The sequence below is a fragment of the Trichosurus vulpecula genome, chromosome 8 (assembly GCF_011100635.1).
Source record: "Trichosurus vulpecula isolate mTriVul1 chromosome 8, mTriVul1.pri, whole genome shotgun sequence".
Taxonomy (NCBI): Eukaryota; Metazoa; Chordata; class Mammalia; order Diprotodontia; family Phalangeridae; genus Trichosurus; species Trichosurus vulpecula.
This window is the reverse complement of record NC_050580.1, coordinates 219,475,864-219,497,263: the sequence shown is the minus strand read 5'-3', so window position 1 is coordinate 219,497,263 and position 21,400 is coordinate 219,475,864. Positions and strand designations below refer to the sequence as shown.

Genomic DNA, 21,400 nt, shown 5'->3' with positions numbered 1-21,400 from the left:
GGGCTGTGAGAGTCGGGCAATAAGAAAAGCTGCAGAACTGACACTTTTGAATGGAATTGAAGTGGTGCTGGAAAAGACTTTTGAGAGTCCCTCGGCCAGCAAAGAGATCCAAGCGGTCAATACTTAAAGAAATTAATTCAGACTATTCACTGCAAGGATAAATGCTGAAACTGAAACTCAAATACTTTGGCCACGTAAGGAGAAGAAAGGACTCATTAGAAAAGACGCTGATGTTGAGAAAGACTGAAGGCAAAAGAAAAAGAGGGCGGCGGAAGGATAAGATGTATAGATGGTGCCATGGAAACAACGAACATGAACTTAGACAGACTTTGAGAGATAGTAGAGGACAGAAGTCCACGGGGTCATGAAGAGTTTGACATGATTGAACTACTGAATAGCAACAACCCTGGAGTGAGGCCTTCTTATCTATGAAGCCCTTCTAGAGAATCATGTGACTTTCTGGGAGATGAGGAGCTGGGCAGCTCCAGGAACAGAAGAAACAGAATGGCAAGGTGTTCTTGGGCCAAACTGGGAAATGCCACAACACATGCTGGCAGGAGTAGAGCCATAGAGGGGAGAGAGAGAGAGAGAGAGACAGAGACAGAGAGACAGAGACAGAGAGACAGAGACAGAGACACAGAGACAGAGACACAGAGAGAGACAGAGACAGAGAGACAGAGACAGAGAGACAGAGACAGAGACACAGAGACAGAGACACAGAGAGAGACAGAGACAGAGACACAGAGACAGAGACAGAGAGAAAGAGAGGGAAAGGAGTTTTGGACCAAGTTTCCTGGGTCAAATGTCAGACAGGGTCAAGGACCAACAAGGAACAGGGCCATAAGGTGGAGGAATGAAACCATACCTTGTTCTTCACATGTACCATGAGGTCTATTGAATGTGCAAGTCTGAGGAAGGATAATAACTCACCAGAGAATAAGTTGTTGACACTTTTGCAATCCCAAATTCTGCATGTGTCTATGTGCATAACCCCTGGTAATCCTCTCATTTTGGGGAACCATATAGGTTTCTTTCAGGTGGGGCTCAGTGGAGGGGTAGGTTTTTTTGACTCTCTGGCAACCCCAAGTTTCTTTGCCTTTATGAGGGATACCCATCTAGGATATGTCTGGAGAACCATACCGGGGCATGAGTTAAGTCCCCAATTTAATTTAATTCATGTAAATTTAGAACTTCAATTCCATCTCATTTGATTCTCCCAATAACTATGTGAGATAAGTAGGCCAAATTTTATTTCCCTCATTTTACAAATGAGAAAACTGATAGAGAGGTTAATTAACTTACCACAAATCATACCAAAAGTTAACGGTAGAGCCAGGAATTACAGAATCCCAGAATTGGAATAGGAATATAATTTTATATAACACTTTTAAGGCTTATAGAGCTCTTTACAAATATCATATCATTTAATCCTGCCAACAATACTGGGAGATACCTCCCATTTTTACAGATGAGGAAAGTGAGGCAGACAATAATTAAGGGACTTGCCTAGAGTCTTACAGCTAATACGTGATAGTGTGAGGCTAGCGTGAGGCAGTTGGTAGCATAGTACACAGATGCTGGGCCTGGAGTCAGGAAAATCTGATTTCAAATATAGCCTCAGATGCTTATGAGCTGTGTGACCTTGGGCAAGTCACTTAGCCTCTTTTTGCCTCAGTTTCCCCAAATATAAAATGGGGATAAAAATAGCATTTATCTCAACATGTTATCAGGAGGACCAAATGAGACAATACCTGTAAAAAGCATTTAGCACAATTCCTGACACATAATAGATACTATGTAAATGCTCACTTCCTTCCCCTCTCTACCACCGCCCCCTTTTTCCTTCTCCTAGTGTCTGAAGCTGGGTGTGAACTCCAATCTTCTGGGCTCCATGTCTAGTGCTCTTTCCACTATTTGACCTAGCTAACTCCAGAAGGGACCTTGGAGGACATCTATTCAAACCTGAATAGGAGTACTTTCTACAAGCATACCATGTTATTTTTTTAAAACAATATCTCATAGTCTCAACTCCCTTACTAGAAACAACAGAGAGAGAGAGACAGAGAGACACACAGAGAGAGAGAGACAGAGAGACAGAGAGACAGAGAGAGACAGAGAGAGACAGAGAGAGAGAGAGAGACAGACAGACAGACAGACACACACACACACACATACACACACACAGAGTCAGAGAGACAAAGACAGAGACAGAGAGAGACAGAGAAAGACAGACAGAAAGAGCACAGTTTTAAATTAAGTAAATCCCTAAGGAAGCATACAGAAAACAAATGTGCTGAGAAAAATGATAAAAAGTGATAGAAGACTTAAAGGAAAGAGGAAGATGGGAGCCCAGCACATGAGCAGTTTTAAGGATAAAGCAATTTAGAAGGATTGGGGACACAAGATGAAGAGCATTACAAATTGATTGTGGCTATAAGTATGCCTTGTAGCATTATGACTTTCAAACTAAACTCTAATAGGACATTCTTAAGACTGTCTAAGAAATACGTTCTTTGGTCTGATTTTACCCTGTGTACAGTGCGTTTATACATAATTGTTTGCAGGTTATCTCCTTCAGGGATTATCTTTACCTTTCTTTGAATTCCCAGCACTTAATAGTGCCTGGTATACAGTTGACCCTTAATAAATGCTTATTGACTGGCTGAGTATAAGGTTTTTGTTTTTTGTTTTTTTGGACTAAATCTGTGATGATGAGGAAACTCCTATCAATACAGTTGCCTTACAGGATTGCCTAGGGCCACTGAGAGTTTAAGTGATGTGGCTGCTATCACCCAGTCAACATGTATCAGAGGCAGGACTTGATTCTTCCTGATTCCAAAGCCCTCTCTCTATTTATTTCACCATGCTGCCTCAGGAATTTTTTTTAAGAGCTGCAATAGATTTTATAGCTCATCTAATCCTTTCATTTTAGAGATAACTGCTCTAAGGACAGGAGAGATTAAGTGACTTGCCCAAAGTAACATAGGCATTAAAAGATTAGGGATTTGAACCCAGGTCTTTTCCCTCTGAATCTAGTGTTCTTCCTACTACCTCTTATAGGTGATAGAGGTATGAACTCAGGGGAATTCTGGAGCCAGCTCATATCCACCCAGGAAAACCATTTATTGAAATTTCAGTGTGAGCATTTTTGCTGTTGTTGAGCCATTCAGTTGTGTCTGATTCTTCGTGACCCTATTTGGGGTTTTCTTGGTAAAGATACTGGAGTGGTTTGCCATTTCCTTCTCCAGCTCATTTTACAGATGAGGAAACTGAGTCAAACAGAGTTAAGGGACTTGCTCAGGGTTACACAGCTAGTATTTAAGGCTGGATTTGAACTCAGGTCTCCCTGATTCCAGGCCTAGCATTCTATCCATTGTCATTTACACCTTGGGGATGAGGAAAGGCTACAAGTCAGGGTTCCAGTCATTGTTTTGTTGATTGTCTAGACTGAAGAAAGTGATGAAGAAAAGATGAATAATGCAGATTAAATGTAAAAGTGTGTCTTGCAGAGTTGGTTGTTAAGTATTTACCTACAAAACCCTTAATATACTGCTCCCTTTGGGCACCACAAAGGGAATTGCTGTTCAGCTTTAATTTCTTAATAGCTGCTTTTCTGAGTTGGAGTCAAGAGTTTTTCCATTCAGAGAATCAAACAGCTCCCATTTTAAAGGAGTAACTAAATACTATACTATTTTCTGCTAAGTATATGAACCTTGGGACCGAGGAGGAAGCCCCACTGTCGTCCCCATTGTTCTTCAGGGCATATACACAGTCAGTTCCTGAGTTATTGCTGCTGACCTGGGGGAATTCCCTTGTCCCTTCATCTTCCCCACTCCCTCCCCTTTGCTTTCCCCCTCCATGGGAGTCACTCACTGTTATGGAGTTTGGTGCCTGGGAAAGACAATTGGACTTACATTCAGAAGAACTAGGTGGGGTGCCTTATCAGCTGTGCAATTTTAGGCAAATCATTTCTGTCTTTGGGCCCCAAGTTCTTTGTCTACGAAATGAGGCACTTGGACTAGATGAGCTCCAAGGTCCTTGCTCACTCCAGAGGTGCATTGTGACCATTGTTCTTTGGATTTCTGCACTTCATTCAGTTTCCCACCCCTTTAACCCACTCATGACGCCCCTTGATACAGTGGCTCTCTTCATAGAATGGATACATAGGCTTTAATTGATGTCTCTTTCTTCTCCTCCTAAGGGATTTTCAAATGTAAGCGGAAAAAGACGCAATTCTCGCTAATTGTGAAAAAAAGGCTGAGATGAGTATACAAGACTGCAAATAACAATTACCAGGAAACTCCCAGCGGGTGAGAAGCATGGCTAAGCATTTACTCCAAAGGACTTAAGATGTATGAATTTGGACAGACTAAATAGTCTGTCGATTCTGACCTAAATAAGTGACCCAGGACATATGGTTAGGAAAAAACAATCTAAGCTAGAAATTGGGCCAGAGCCATAAACTGCTCTAAGTGAATTAAATTCCTTCTCTGCTTTCTCTCCTTTACTTCTTCCTTGGAGCCTCTCTTCTAATCCTCCTTCAATACACAGCCCTTTAACCAAACTGTTAAGGAAAGAAGCATTTCTTTAAAGGGAGTCTGAGGCAGAATTTCACAACTAGTCAATACAAAATGAAAGACGAGGTACTTTTGAACATGTCGAGTTAGGTTCTAACCTTAAATACACACACACACACACACACACACACACACATATGGTCACACTATTAGCTATTAAGTGTGTGAGGTCAGATTTGAACTCAGGTCCTTCAGACTCTAGGGTTGGTGTTCTATCTACTGCACCACCTAGCTGCTCTGCTAACATTAAATATTATTGTTTCTGGTTCACTGCATTGCTTAGGATCAAGAACTAGAAGGAATATTAGAGATCATCTAGTCCAATCCCATCACTGCCCCTTGTAATCCTCCACCTACTATTTAATAGACCGAGAACTAGAAACCTAGAGATGTGAAATGGCTTGTCTTTATACTACTACACCATATTGCCTTCACTTTGCCTTGTGTTTAGGAAGAGGTGGACATTGAAGCTTTTTTTGGAAAACTAGCATTGATGGTTTATGGTTTCTCCTAATGTAGCAGGTAGGTAAGAATGTTCTTAAAAAATCAGACTTAGCCCAGGGCTATTCAAGGGCTGACTTTTGGTTGATGTGTTATCCAGGATCTTGGCTTTTTGAATCATGGTCCAGCTCCTCAGTACCCCCACCCCCAGACTATGAGGTTATTACAAAAGGGATTGTTTCATTCATTGTATTTACATCCTCAGTGCCTGGCACAGAGAAGGTGATCGATCACCTTGTTGGCTGAAGGTGGGAAGAGGAAGTCAGGTCAGTATTAAGTGCCTACTATGTGCTAAGTACCTGGGATACAAAGGGATGTAAGGGGTACAAAGACAGTCCCTGTTCTCTCAAGGAGTTCACGTTCCAATGGGGGAGACAGCATGAAAACATCGATGATCAAACAAGAGATAGATATGCACACACATACCATATATAAACACATTATACACATACATATATGTACACATATATACATATACAATACACATATATAGCATATACACACAATATGCACATACCATACTTATACATATATGCAGCTATACACACATGCGCACCACACACATACATATATAACACATACCATATATACAATTTACTTATATACCACATATGCACATATGTATAATACATACAATGCATACATATACATATTTGAACATACCACATATACACACATACACACATATATATACACACATATGCCATACACATACACATATATATATGTATATATATATCTATAAAATTTGAGAGACTCAACAAACAGTAGCATTGTAGGGGATTTGGAAAGGCTTCTTGTAGAAAATGAGATTTTAGATGAAACTTAAAGGAAGGCAGAGAATCTAAGAGGAAGAGATGAGGAGAGATGAAACTCCAGGCTTAGGAGACAGCCAATGAAGATGCCTGGAGTTAGGGGATGGGGTGTCGTGGGAGGAAAAGCAAGGAGTCCAGAATCACTGAATCAAAGAGTACATAGAAGGGTGTAAGGTAGGAGGAGGAGTAGAGAGGTAGGGGGAGTGGGTTATAAAGGACTTTGAAAAGCCAGAGAATTTTCTATTTGATCCTGGAGGTGTTAGAGACCCACAGGAATTTATTGGATGGAGAGAGAGGGTCAGACCTCTATTTTAGGGAGAGCTATTTGGTAGCTGAGTGGAGGATGGACCAGAGTGGGGAGAAACTCAAGGCAGGAAGACCAACTGGCAGGTTATTGCAATAGTTCAGGCGTATGATGATGAGGTCCTGCATAAGAATGATGGCAGTATCAGAGGAGAGAAGGAGGCATACATGAGAGAGATGTTAGGAAAAGCAAACCTATAGCAGTTGGTAACAGATTGAATATAGACATAGGGAAGCACAGAGAGTGAGGAGTAAAGAATAACATGTAGGTACCAGCTTGGGTGACTGGGATGATTATGGTCCTCTCTTACTGTTGTAATAGGGAAGTTAAGGAGAAGGCAGCTGGTGGGTAGGTGGGGGCAGATAATGAATTCAATTTTGGACATGTTGAGTTTAAGATGTCTGCAGACCATCCAGTTCAAGACATCAAAAAGGCAATTGGAGATGTGAGAATGGAAGTTAGAAGAGAGATTAGGTCCAGATAGGTTGAGCTGAGAACCATCTTTAGAAAGATGATAATTGAATCCATGGGAACTAATGAGATTGCCAAGTGAAATAGTATATATAGAGAAGAGAGGAGTGCCTCAGTCACAACTCTGGGGGATACTCAGTGTTAGTGAGCATGACTTAGATAAAGATCCACAAAGGAGTCTGAGGAGTTGTCTGACAAATAGGAGCAGAACCAGGAGAGAGAGATGTTATGAAAACCTAGAGAGAAGAGTAAACACAAGAACATGGTGATCAGTAATGCCAAGGACTGCAGAGAAATCAAGAAGGACAAAGACTGAGAACAGATCATTAGATTTTGTGATTACGAAATAATTGTTAACTTGGGAAAGCACAGTTTTGCTTGAAGGATGAATTCAGAAGCCATCATTAGTTAAGACAAGAATAAGAGCTGAGTTAAGAAAGAAAGTGAATGGAAGCGCTAGTTGTAGACAGGCTTCTTAAGGAGTTTAGTTACAGAAGGAGAAGAGATATTGGACTATAGCTAGTAGGGATGGATGGATCCAGTGAGGGCTTTTTGAGGACAGAGGAGACATGGTGTGTTTATAGGCAGGAGGAAAGTAGCTGGGGAGAGATTGAAGATTAGTGAGAGAGTAGAGAATGACAGGGCAATATGCTGGAGAAGAGTGGATGGAATGTGATTATTTGTGCATGTAGAGGGTTTGCCTTGTCAAGGGAAAGGGCCGCCTCTTCATATGAGACAGGTTAAGGAGGAGATAGTGGCAAAAGTCATCTGAGTGACATGAAATTAGGAGGAAGACAAAGGGAGATAAACCCAAACCAATCAAGTTCACTCTTTGTTCTTAGTTCTAGAAAAAAGTTTGGATAGCAGAAGACTATTACCAAATAACCCTCTAATGTTATCTTTGGATTTCAGGTAGTCATGCTATTCCTGCCCATCAGGCAAAGAACAATATTCATTTACCAACTGACATATGTGATGATCTCATCCAGGGTCACATAGTATTAGCTACTTATTTCTTTTTTAAATTTTTTTTTTGCAGGGGAGAAGGCAGGGCAATTGGGGTTAAGTGATTTGCCCAAGGTCACACAGCTAGTACGTGTCAAGTGTCTGAGGCTGGATTTGAACTCAGGTCCTCCTGACTCCAGGGCTGGCGTTTTTTTCACTGCACCACCTAGCTGTCCCAGCTACTTATTTCTGTTTGATAAAAGGATATTCTCTCATGAGGAGAATGTTCTCCTTGGAGGCTATAATGGTACAGCGAAATTAACAGTGGATTCTATTTTGCCTTTAAAGAACCTTGATTTTAGTTCTAGATTTGTTGCCTAGTTTTTGATCTTGGGTAAGTCATTTCTGTTCTTTGAGCCTCAGTTTCCTCGTCCTTAAAATGGGGATAATGTTATTTGCAACACTTACCTAGTACAGTTGTTTTTAATGTATGCCAGGGGGATTGATTACTCAGTGAATGTGCCAAACCCTAGAGGGCAGCATAGAGATCTAGAAGGGGGTGTCACCAGTCACTCCAGGGAAAAGGGGTGATGGTCCATGGGGATCATTTCCTCATCACTTTGAAAGCAATTTTATCACCTCCCTCCACCTCTAGGGAATGGTGGCGGGGGGGGGCTGCTAGCCAAAATATTCCCTTTTTCTTCTTGGAGGGGGGAAGGCAGGGCAATTGGGGTTAAGTGACTTGCCCAAGGTCACACAGCTAGTAAGTGTGTCAAATGTCTGAAGTCACATTTGAACCCAGGTCCTCCTGACTCCAGGGCCGGTGCTCTACTCACTGTGCCACCTAGCTGCCCCTTATTCCCTTCTTTCTAATCTTATCCCTCCTTTCTTCTCCCCCAATGTTCTTCCTTGATGGGGGAGGGGGAAAATGAGGCTGATTACTGCTCTCATCTACCCATCATTCTTACCTTGCTTTCATTTGTATATAAACAGCAAATAGCCCTGTTCACTCAATTTCCTGTTCCCAGTCTCAGTGTAATGGCCTTGGAAAGTCATTTGTTGATAAAGACAAAATTTAACTAGCCAAAAAATGTTATATACCTCAAAAGTCCTTTGTGAGTATGAGCTATCAATGTCCAATCCAATAAACATTTCTTAGCTGTGTACTATGTACAGAATACTTCAGTAGGTGCTGGGGATGAGGGCAAAATGAAAATCAGTCCCTGATTGCAAGGAGTTTCTACTCTACTGATGGAATATAATATGGACACAGACAAGTACACACAAGATAAAGCAAGGAGATGGGAAATGTCACTAACAATTAAGAGAATCATGAAGTAGAAATAATCATAATCATCATAGCAACACCAATCCCGGCAATGCTAGCTGGTAGTTTTATAGTGCTCTCAAGTCTGGGAAGCTCTTTACAGAGAAATAGCTCATTTTACCCTCACAATATATGCTACTATTATCCCCATTTTAGAGATGAGAAAACTGAAGTGACTCACCTAGGGTCACATAGTTAATTTGTGATTATGGCTGGTTTGGAACTCAAGTCCTCCTGACTAGGGGCCCAGTGCTTTAACCCACTGTGCTGCCGTATGAGGAATGCTTCCCAAAGGATATGGCTCTTGAAATGAGCCTTGGAGGGAGTTAGGTATTCCAAGATGTGGTAGGTGAGGTAGGAGTGCATTCCAGGCATGGTGGACAGCCATCCCAGAGGCACTGGGATAAGAGTTGGAATGCCTAGTTAGGGAACAGCAAAGAAGTCAAATATAAGCAGCAAACTGGCAAAAAATAAAAAAGGTAGTGTCTTCACTCTTTTTATCTTCCTTGAAAAGGGCTGTCTATGTGTCTACTGTGTGACTTCTATGTGGCTCCTATGTGACTAGTAATGACAGAATCCTACCTCTCCCTCCCCACCAAACCACAATAAAGAATCAAGATAATTAAAATATACCTGTCCTGCTGTGTCATATAGTCCAAGCAAGTGCTGCTTGCCTCCCACCGTCACAGTAACTAAGGAAAAAGAGAAGAAAGAATTTGTAAAATTAAGGCATCAACCGGCAGACAATGTTTCTCCGAGCCAGCATCTTCCCAGGCAGGCAAGATAAGTATATACTTTACCCATGTATATTTGAAACTAAGCTGACAGCAGTAATCTCAAATGGAAGGCATCCTTGAGCTACAAGTGAGAGCAGATGGTCCTAGGAAAGCCCGAACTTCTCAAGCGAGGGAAATGAATCTTACTGGTGCTGCCAACCATCTAGGGATGCTCAGGAGGCCACTGACTGATCCTCATCAGTCACCAGAAATACCAGACCTCCTGCAGGGAAAACTTGTGGATCCTGAAAGCTTTATATTGATAACTTTTTTCCTTTTGTTTTGGTTTGTTTCATTAGCCTAGTTCAAGAAAACAAGAAACAGCTCGAATAACTCCTGTATGTGATTTGGATCTGGGTACCTCTCAGCATGCTATCAGAGGTATAACCTTGATCATCTCTCCACATCTTCTCTTATCTTTTTTTCTACCCCTTTCAGAATATGGAGTTGTATAAGCAACATTCCTGACTGTTACAAGTCTTTTTTGCTTTTTGTGAGGCTTTGAAATGATAATATTGCCTTGAGAAAAAGAGCCCATCTGTGTATCTTCCAGCCTATAAAGAAACGAAAGTAATTAATGGAAAGGGGCTATTCTCCTCTTATTAAATGAAATTCACTTATCAAATTATTCTGTATTCAAGCACAGCCAATCCACTTCTGTCATCTTTAGCTCAAGGTTTGGGGGGAGAAGAGCACTGTCAGAACCCCAGCTCTGTTTTGTGTAGTATCATGTTTAAAGGGGAAGGTGGTGTATCTAGTGACAGGTAGATGGGTTGATTTACCCACCAGGGGGGACCATCTTGCAAAGCAATTTTGTGCTTGGAAGTGCCTGGAGAGGGACTACAGAAAAAAGAGGAAAAATATACATGCCTAGGAATAGAATAAATCCCCTGGTTGAAATTTAATCCAGACTGAATAGATCAAAAGCAAATAAAATGCTTCCTCTTTCTTTCTCTTTCTTTCTTTCTTTCTTTCTTCCTCCTTTACTTCATTTTTCTAGGCCTAGCCCAATTTCCTCATCTGTAAGATAGAATCAGAAAGGACCTCTGACTTCTAGTTAGCCCATTTTACAGATCAGGAAACAAAGACATGAAAAGGCAAGTGGTTTACCTTAGGTCACTAGAATTCAGGTCTTTTGGGAAGCTTTTCACTACATCTTATTTGTCTACCAGACCAGTTGAACTCTAAGATTCTGAAATGCTATAACTCATACATTCTCCTAATTTAGTAAGCAATGAATGCAGACTTGACACACACTAGATTGGTTTCCTGCCCAGCTAAGGCAGGTGACTTCAGAATGATAAATAGAATGACTCTCCTAGGGGTTGAACTTCTGACATCTGTTGGCTACATTTTCAAGTCTGGTGATCATGATTATAGGGATTTAATGCAGACTTTGATGTTTATATTTTTGGTTCAGGGAGAAATGTAAAAACATACTTTTAATGGCCTCATTTAAAAATAAAGTAAGGGTTTGATTAGCAGGGATGCCACTCTGCATTGGGAACTGTGATTTTAATCCAATGGGATTGACCAGCATTGGGACTGATAACACAGCCTCCCCACTTTTAATGTGTTTGAAGGAGCGACCAACCCAGCTCAGTCTTTACTTGAAATGAAAAGTTGACAAAGAGAAAGGGTCTCCACCCACCCCTCTACCATGGCCTATTGGGAATGAAAGTTAATGTGAGAACCCAAGACTTTCTCTCCTTTCAACCCCCTCCCCCTAGCTGTTCATTAACTAATAATAACCAACATTTATGTAACACTTACTGTGGGCCACACACTGTGCCAAGGCACTTTACAATTAATATCTCATTTGGTTCTCCTGACAACCCTGGGAAGTAGGTGTTACTATTATCGTCCCCATTTCCTCACCTGTACAATGGAGAAGTTAAGTGACTTGCCCAGGGTCACAAGGCTAATAAGTGTCTGGGCCATATTTGAATTCAGGTCTTCCTAAATCTAGGTCCAGCACTATCCATTGTACCACCTACATCTATTCCTGATGCGTGTTGAAATAACTCCTCTTCAACGTTCTATTCAGTACCAGCCTGAGGAACAGGAATAAAGGGAACAAAGCCAGAAGTACTTTTTAAGTGTTGGTTGAATTAAATCAAACCCAGAGCATATAATATGGAAACCTCTAATTTAAGTGAGCCCTAGGTGGACCAAGAAGGGGGCCGTTGTTCTTAAGTCTGTTTAAATTTTCTTGAAAGTGCACACTGGAGGCCACCTATGAACTGTCTCCACCTTCCTGTGTTACCTTGCTAGCTAACTGCCTGGCATTGGAGATTCTATTAGAAAATGAGTTACCCTAATAGCAACCATTTGTGCAACACTATACAGCTCACAATTCCATTCAACAACCATTTATTAAGTGCCTTCTTAAGCAAAAGGCACCGTTTAAGTGTTGGGGATAAAACTGCAAAAGGGAAGTAAATAATCCTTTCTCCTTGTTGAGGGAATTTCTCAGTCTGGGTTCCTTGGAAAGCTCAAGGAGAATCTCACCTGCCAGTGGTAGTTTCTCAAGACAGGAGGTCAAATAGAAAGAGCAGCCAAATTGATAGGACAATAAGTTTATTAGTGTGCTAAGGAAGATTGCTTGATGGTAGCACTTTTAGCTTCTGAGGGTACAGATTTGGTTTATCTGGGGATGAGGGAAAGGGAAGACTGAAGGATGATGCCGAGGTTAAGAACCAGTATGATTGAAAGGATGGTAGTGCCATGACAAAAGCATGGCGGGGGGATTTGGAGAAAGGGTGAGTTTAGGGGGAAAGGTGATAAGTTATCTAAGTGGAGATGGCTGGAGGTAATGTAAGAGTCTAACTCTGAAGAAAGACCGTGATTGGATATGTAAATATGAAAGTCATCTGTACAGAGTTGATAAATGAACTCATGGGAATTGATGAGATCACCAGAGAGAACAGAATACAAAGAAGAAGGCCCAGAATGGGACCTTGGGTTAGAAACTTGCTTAAGGGATGGGAGACAGAAGATGATCCAACAAATGAAATTTGGAGTGGATACACACACACACACACACATGTAAGTATACACATACACACACACACATGTGTGTGCGCGTGTGTGTGTTGTGTGTGTATGTGTGTGTGTGTGTGTGTGTACACTGTAGGGGAAGGGAGTCAAACACGATGAAGACTTAAAAAAAGGTCATTATAAAGGTGTTTCAGTAGTAGAGTGAGGGAAAGAGAAGAAAAATCAAATTGTAGAGGGATGAGAAGTGAGTTGCTAATAGTGAGTGGTGATAGCCAAACTTTAGAAGTTTGGCTTTGAAAGGAGGGACTAAATATAGAGCTTAAGGAAATGAAAGGCTCAAATGAAAGATTTCTTTGAGGATGGTGAAGAACAGGGCATGGTTGTAGACAGCTGGGAAGGGGTCATGAGATAGAAGAGATGGAAAAGGAGAGAAAAAGGGAGGGAAGGCTTAGTAGAACTAACTCCCAGGATGGAAGAGGATGGGATCAAGAGCATGTGTAGAGGAGTTAGCCTTGTCATGGAGATCTTGTAACCCCTTGTTCTGTAGTTACTTTTCAAATCCTCTACTATATTTTTCTTCCTTTACTGCTGGACTTTTGAACATAATTCCCTTGGTATTTTAATAGTAATGTTTTTCTTTCCTTTGGTTCTGTAGGCATGGTTTCAACCTCTCACATTTTCAGATCAAGATGCTTTATAAAAAACAGTGGCTTTAGTTCCATATCAAAGCCATATTCCACAGAGCCATTTGTAATGTCTAAATAGAGTGATTTTTTTAGGGATCTGTGGATGGATTTCAGGGGGTCTGTGAACTTGGATGATAAAAAGATTACATCATTATTTTTACTAACCTCTGAATGAAATTAAGTATTTCCTTCTCTTATCTGAAAATGTTATTCTGGGAAGGGGTCCATGGACTTTAGCAGATTGTGAAAAGGGTCCATGACACAAAAGATTAAGAACTATTGTAATGCTATGGAAAAAATTGAGTATTAATGCTGTTCTATCACTTATTTGCCATGTGACCTTGGAATAATCACTTCATCTTTCTGGGTCTTAGTTAGTTAAATGAGGCAGTTGTACCAGATGCACTCTCAGTTCCTTCCAGTTCTGATATTATGTGATCCCATGATTCTACATAACAATCCCATATATTTTCATAGAACTTTATTGGTTAGAGTATTTCTCTCATGATACATGATCTCTCATAAAACCCCATGTGATGACGTACTGTGATTAAATCTTTTTTAGAGATGGAAAACTGAAACCCAACCTAGACACACACTTATGGTGAGATAATGTGAAGGCTCCCTCCAGCCCTAAATCCTTGTTATTTCCGTATTCAACATGGTTTTACTACCAGAAGGCCAGCGCTATGACACTTACTTCTCTGCTTTGGAAGGGTCAGAATATTACAGAGGATAACGTGACAGATTCAGCATGATAAGACTCGAATTTGAATCCTATTTTATACCCTTACTTTTAATGGCCTCATTTAAAAACAAAATAAGGGTTTGATTAGGAGGGATGCTACTCTGCATTGGAGACTATGATTTTAATCCAATGAGATCAACCAATGTTGGGACTGGCAGTCTTAATGTGTTTGAAGAAGTGACTAACCCAGCTCAGTCCTTACCTGAAGTGCAAGGCTGACAAAGAGAAGGGGTCTCCACCCAACCCTCTGCCAAGGCCTATTAGGAGTGTTACCACGGGCAAGTCACTCAGTCTTCCTGTGCCTCAGTTTCATCATCCATAGAATGGGAATACTCATACTTGCACTATGTACCCCACAGCGTTGTTGTGAGGAAAATGATTTACAAATCCTAGAGTGATTCAGAATTGTGAATTTTTATTGTGTTACATGAAAGCTCAGTGTTTTTATCTTTAGGGTCTACTTAATGGTCCAATGGCATGACAGCACCCAAAGCCTACTCAGGCAGAAGAAACAACATCAGATTATAGTGAAGTGAAATTTGAGCAATCTGGCACATTGACTTCAAAGAAATCAGAGGAGCAGACAGAGCTGGCAGGCAGTAGACAGATTGCAATCCCAGATCAGCCCCAGGCTCTTAGAGCTATTAAAGTTATTTTCTTGCTCAAGGAGGTTTTGAACTGAGGCGCTCTAATGGCCTGCTAATGGCAGTAATGGTTCTTGCAACAAAGTGTGAAGCATTGTCTGGGACCTGTTAAGTATGTAAAATGAAAGTTTTCCTTTCAATCCATTAAACCCCATCTTTCCTTCTGTTTCTCTTTTGGTTCTGTGTGTTTTCTAGTGTTTCACCCAGAGAGTAGATGGAGTATTTAGCTCAGTTGCTTGGTCCATGTTGCAAAAGATAATATTTCCTTACAATCACAAAGTTGAATCTATATAATGATTGTGTTGGATTTAATGATCCTGAAGTTTCTTTCCAGCTTTAACATTTTTTAAAAGGATGTTTTTATTTTCTCAATTACATGTAGAAACAATTCTTAACATTTGCTTTTTATAATTTTCTAAATTCCCTCCTTCCCCCCTCCTTGACCAGCCAAACACTTTGATATAGATTATCCATATGCAGTCATGCAAAACACATTTCCATATTATCCATGTTGCAAAAGGAAACATAGACCAAAAAGAAAAAAAAAACACAAGAAAAATAAAATGAAAAAAAGTGTGCGTCGCTCTACATACAGACTCCATCAGTTCTTTCTCTGGAGGTGGATAGCACTTTTCATTATGAATCCTTTGGAATTGTTCTTAGATAATTGTATCACTGAGAATAGCTAAGTCATTCATAATTGATCATAGTGCAATATTGCTGTTACTTTGTATACTGTTCTCCTGGTTCTGCTGACTTCAGTTTACAACAGTTCATGTAAGTCTTCCCAGGTTTTTCTGAGAGCATCTTGCTTATCATTTCTTAAAGCACAATAGTATTTCATTATAATCATATAACATAACTTATTCAGCCATTCCCCAACTGATGGGCATCCCTTCAATTTCTAACTTTTGCCAGCATAAAAAGAGCTGCTATATTTTTGTACACATAGGTCCTTTTCCTTTTTTTTTTTTTGATCTCTTTGGAATATAGACCTAGTAGTGGTGTTCCAACTTTCACATTTATAAAGTGTTTTACATGCATTATTGCATTTGAACCCATAGCCATGTTATCTTACCCCCATTTTACTGAAGAGACAAACTGAAGGTCAGAGAGCTTAAGTAGCATCATAGATTTGGATTTGGAAGGGACTTTAGACGCCATTGATCCAAACCTTTCATTTTATAGGTCAGGATATTGAGGCACAGAGGAAAATAGTGTGGTGGAATGGAAAGAGCATTAGATTTAGCTATGCGTCTCCCAAGGGTATTGCTAAGTACTGGCAGGCTGAGGCAGTGAAGAACAATTGGATAGATTTCCACCAATGATGGTAAGGTTATTTCATGATGAATATGGTCAAACAGAATAATGACAGTGCCTATGGGGCCTCTATATTGCAGTACTAAAAGTACCTGGCTCCGCCTTAGCCATTTAAGCTTATTAGGTCAGAACATACTTGTATTCATTGGCACATCTACAACAAATGTGTCAGTCCAGCAACACTCCCATATGTCCCCAAACAGGTTAAAATGTAATTGGGAAATATTTAACAAAAATAAATAAAAACACAATAAAACATAGATAATGTTAATATGTATGCATCTGTAGGAATCCTTATGGTTTAATGGCCTCTGGTTCTATGTGAGTCTGACATCATTGACTGCATATTCATTTACTCGGATTGTATCACTTATCCTACCCATCAGCCTTCATGGCTTCCCAGTGTCTACTAAATAGGGTAAAACCTCCTTTACCTGGCACTGAAGCTCCTTTATGATGGGACCTTAACTACAAACATTTATTAAGCATCCATTATAAACCAGGCACTGTGCTAGGCACTGAAGATATGAGAATGAAACAATTTCTACTCTCAAGGAATTTACATTTTGATTGGGGAGAGAACATACAGAGACATACACATGTATCTCATAAACACACATGTATTTCACACACACATATTTCTACATATATGTAATTACATACAGAATTAATATAAAGGGAATAAATATAAATAAATGCAAAATAGTTAAGTATAAGATAGCATGAGAGGGAAGGCATTTAGGGAGGGATCAGGAAAGAATTTATGTAGAAGGTAGTGTTTGAGTTTTGTTGTGAAGAAAGAGAGGAATTCTGGGAGTTAGAGGTAAGGAAGTACTACATTCAGGCATAAAGGACAGTGCAGAGCTATGAAACTAGGGATGGAATGTGTACGTCAAGAAAGGAGGGAAGGCAGGTTTGAGTAGTATGGTACAGGATGGGGACTGGGGGGTGAGGGTGTGGGGGGGAAGGTGGGGCAGGTAATGTATAATGAGGTTAGAAAGACTGATTGGAAAAAGCTTGTCAAATGGATTAAAAGTTAAACAGAAAAGCTTATATTTGATCTTAGGGATAATAGGGAGGGAGCCACTGGAGTTGATTGAATATTGGAGTGACATTATCAGGTCTGCATTTAAGGAATGTCACTTTAGGAACAGCATGTATGATGGACAGGAATGAGAAGAAACTTGAAGTCAGATTAATTAGGAGGCTTTTGTAATAGTGTTAGGTGAGAAGTGATGAAGGTCTTAACTAAGGTGGTTGCTATGTGAGTAAAGGCAGGCAGCTATTTGGCTCAGTGGATAGAACGCTGGCCTTGGCTCAGTGGATAGAACACTGGCCTTGGAATCAGGAAGACTCATCTTTGTGAGTTCAAATTCAGCTTCAGACACTTACTAGCTGTGTAACTCTAGGCAAGTCACTTAACCTGATTTTCCTCAGTCCCTTATCTGTAAAAGGAGCTGCAGAAGGAAATGGCTAACCACTTCAGATGTAAGAAATGTTGTTGAGGTAGAAACAGCCAGATTTGACAACTAAAACTGTACACATGGAGTAAAGGACTGTGAGGAATTGAGGGTTATGTTGAGATCACAAACCAGGAAGAATTGTGGTGATGGCCAAACAGAGACAGAGAAGTTTGGAAGCGAAAAGGGGTTATAAGGGAAATATAACGAGTTGTGTTCTTCATCTCCCAATATTTCCCTATACATATCCCATACCTCAGCCAAACTGGGCTACAAACCATAACATGAATATATTTTCTGAACCTTTGTTTATGCTGTTCCTTCATCTGAATAACCTATTCCCTTATTCTGCAGGCTACAATACTACCTGTCCTTCCAGGCCCAGATTAAATGCTAATTACTTTAGTTAGTTTTCTGTTTATCCCCAGTAGATATATTCTCTCCTTAATTTGACCCATCTTGAGTCAAGATTCAGATATTTCTTTGATCTGATTCCTCTCTTAAGGCATGTATCAGAGTCTGTTTTGAATTTAGTTTTTCAAGTTGTCTTAGTCTCTATTATTAGATTGTAAACTCCTTGAGGCAAGAAATTATGCTTAATTCATCTTTTTAATCTTTCTGGCCTCAACCCTGTGTCTTGTGAATGATAGGCCCTTAATAAGCATTTGCTGAACTAAATGGAGCCCAGCAGCCTTGGGGATGGAAACATCAGACCTCCTTCCCCCAAGTCTAACTTAAAAGAATGATTTTGTTTCAGTCCTGATGTGAAAAGAAAGGTGATGATTAACTTTTCTAGGAGGAATGGTGTGTGTGCTCCCCATGGTGGGAGGTAATCCTCTTACAAATTCTCTTTTTCCATATGCTTCCCCAAAAGCATTTCTCTCTGACCTATACTAACACTTGAATGTAATGCTGAGATGGCTCTTTTTTTTCTTTCTCAAAAAGAGTCTCTGAGTAGCAGATGTTTTGCAGTTTTTTTTAAAAGCTGCCCTTTGATGTGACAATATAAGCTCTCACTTTTCTAGAACAACATTTGAAAATAAAACCTGACAGTTTCCTTGCGGATGCATTTCTTATCCTGAGCTGAGCTCAGTTCCCATCGGCCTGAGGTCTGCAGATCCCCCTGAAGCAGCACAATGTCTCATTTCAACAGCTAAACTTATGTCAACTAGGCAACTCTCCACCCCAACCACCCTTCTTTCCTCCTTTATATTGCATTATAGCTGATGTTTTGTGATGTATCTGTGTGGATTTTCCATGAGCTGTGTGTCACTCAGTAACTAATTACCCCACACAGAATTTGCCAATGAAAAGTGATTGTTAATATTCCATAAACTGACCTTGACACATGGCATTGCAATTTTCAGACTCCACATCTATTTCACTTTAGAGTTGCCTATCCAGAAGTCAAATGTCCCTCCATCTAAAATACCCATTGGATGACAGAGAGGAGGCAGAACTATTCACCATTCATTTTATTTTTTGTACTTTCTTTGTCGAACAGAACAAAATTCATCCCATGATAGTAGGAATATTGAACAAAAATGGTTAATAGTATAGCTGGGAGTTGAAACACAAAATAAACAAGACGATCATAATCCAATGTTATCTAATCCAACAAGCATTTGTTAACCTACTCTGCTCAAGAAACTGTTATACTCTAGGGATATAGAGGAAAAAAAAACAACCCAAAGGAATTTACATTTTGATAGGAGAATTTAACAGATAGCTATAAACATATGAATATGTTAGGTAGGTTTCATATAAACATCTCTGCAAGTGGGTCCCTAAGACAGACTACTCCAAATTCTAGTTACAACTTGGGCTCTCATCTGCTCAAAAACCACATAGATCACATCCACCAATATAGTTACTTTTCCTTGTTAGTCAGTTGGCACAAAGAGTTCCAAGCAAAGACATTTAATGAAATTATATACTAAGGAAATTAGCAGTAGAGCATTTTTCCTCCAAATCTCAGGAATACTCTTCCACAAACGTGTACACCGTCAGTGCAGAGTGGACATATCTAGGGGGCATGTGAGGAGAGAGACGCAGGAAAGAAATGAATGTGGCTAGGGCACTCAGGTGGAGGGACAATTTTCCTCTAATACAGTGGGATCACCGATGCTTTCTGGTGACATCCGCAGACTACTGCCTCTGGGCCTGCTCCCTCCCCCCTGGTCTCAGGTGGCACGTAGTTTTGGCCAGGTAGGTATCCTCTGCATTGACTAGTAAAGATTACAAGGCAAATCAATGCTCCCGGCAGGTCTTGAACACCAGTGCTTATGTTACTCTACTGGTCTCGTGCCAATTGGTCACTTCCAGGCATGGGTCCATGTGGAACTGCTCTCTTCCTCATAAAAGGTAGAATGAGCCTTGTCATTTCTCTTCTGGCTTAAAATCCAGAGGCTGCTTTTTTTTTTAAAAACTTTAAATTTCTGCTAATTTTTTAATTTCTGACTTTCTGTTTTAAACTTAAACTTTCTGCTTTGGGCTAGGTCTCTGTGTTAGGAACAGAAAGTCTTTGTAATTCCTGCTTGCAATCAACCAACTGAAATCCTGAAGAACTGTTTTAGAGGTTTCCCTTTCAATAAACTGCCGAGGGCCTTCTGGATCTGAAGCCTCTCAGTTTTCTCAATCTGAAATTCTTTTTGGGTCCCTTCATTACACTAAATGGAAGAAGGAAATATAAAGGAACAAAACCCTCATGGGCAGAACGGCTTTGAGGCATCTGCCTATATTTTCAATTCTTTGTTTAAAATTCTTGACTTTTTCTACATGTTACTAGATGTGTTTCATCAGGTTTTGTGGCAATGTACAAGGCCCTACAAGTATACACACACACACACACACACACACACACACACACACACACATCCATGCTAACAAATGAGAAAATTAACTCAGGTGATCAAGAAAAGTTTCCTATAAGAGATGGTTGGGGAGTCTTTATTGTATCTTGGAGGTAATAGGAAGTCATTGAAGGCCTTTGAACACAGGAGTAACAGGGTCTGATGTGCTTTCAAAAGATTATTTTGGCAGCTGTATGAAGGACGGTATGGAGAAAGGAGAGACTGGAAGGTAGAAATTCAATTAGGAGTAACACTTTTAGTAGTACACCAGTTGTCCTTAATAAGTTCAGGTCACTAGACCCAAAAGAACAGTATATTGGGAAGTTAGATGAACCCATAGAAGTAATTGCTGTCAGTGACTATTTGAAAAAACAAAACAAAACAGATGGTGAATTTAAGAGGTGCTCCAGGAAAGGGTAGAGTCTTTAAACTACAGACAGATGAGCTTGACTTCTGTTCTTGAAAAATTCTATGATGTACTGCCGCTCCTGTTGCTGCTGTTGTTGCTGACTCTTTGGGACCCTGGTGGGGTTTTCTTGGCAAAGATAATAAAGTGGTTTGCCATATCCTTCTCCAGTTAATTTTACAGATGAGGAAACTGAGGCAAACAGGGTTAAGTGACTCACCCAGGGTCATCTAGTTAAGTGTCTGAGGCTGAATTTGAACTCAGGTTCTCTTGACTTCACAGCCTATCCTATTTCCACTGCATCACCTAGCTGCTCCAATGTATTGCTGATGGGATGCTTTGTGAACATTGTTAAAGGGAAGATGTGACCCTATAGAGATGCATCAGAAACAGACCCTGCCAGAGTATAATTTCCTTTTTTTTGATAGGTTTTCTAGAATGAAAGACCAAGGGAATGTAGAGGCAGAGTATACTTCAATTTCAGCAAAATATTTGACAGTCTCTCATCGTCCTTGTGGATGAAATGTAGTGAAAGGCCAGATTATGGAAAAGTGATGGTGTTTTCAGA

At 40.3% G+C, this 21,400-nt stretch overlaps 1 protein-coding gene across 1 annotated transcript in view; it reads right to left on the bottom strand.

Moving 5' to 3' along the window:
- Window positions 1-21,400, bottom strand: part of RHOJ (ras homolog family member J) — a 139,629-nt gene that overhangs the window by 37,647 nt on the left and 80,582 nt on the right. Inside the window, exon 2 of the mRNA XM_036769561.1 lies at window positions 9,574-9,632. Coding sequence (XP_036625456.1) covers window positions 9,574-9,632 — 59 coding nt within the window. The remainder of the gene's footprint in view (window positions 1-9,573; window positions 9,633-21,400) is intronic.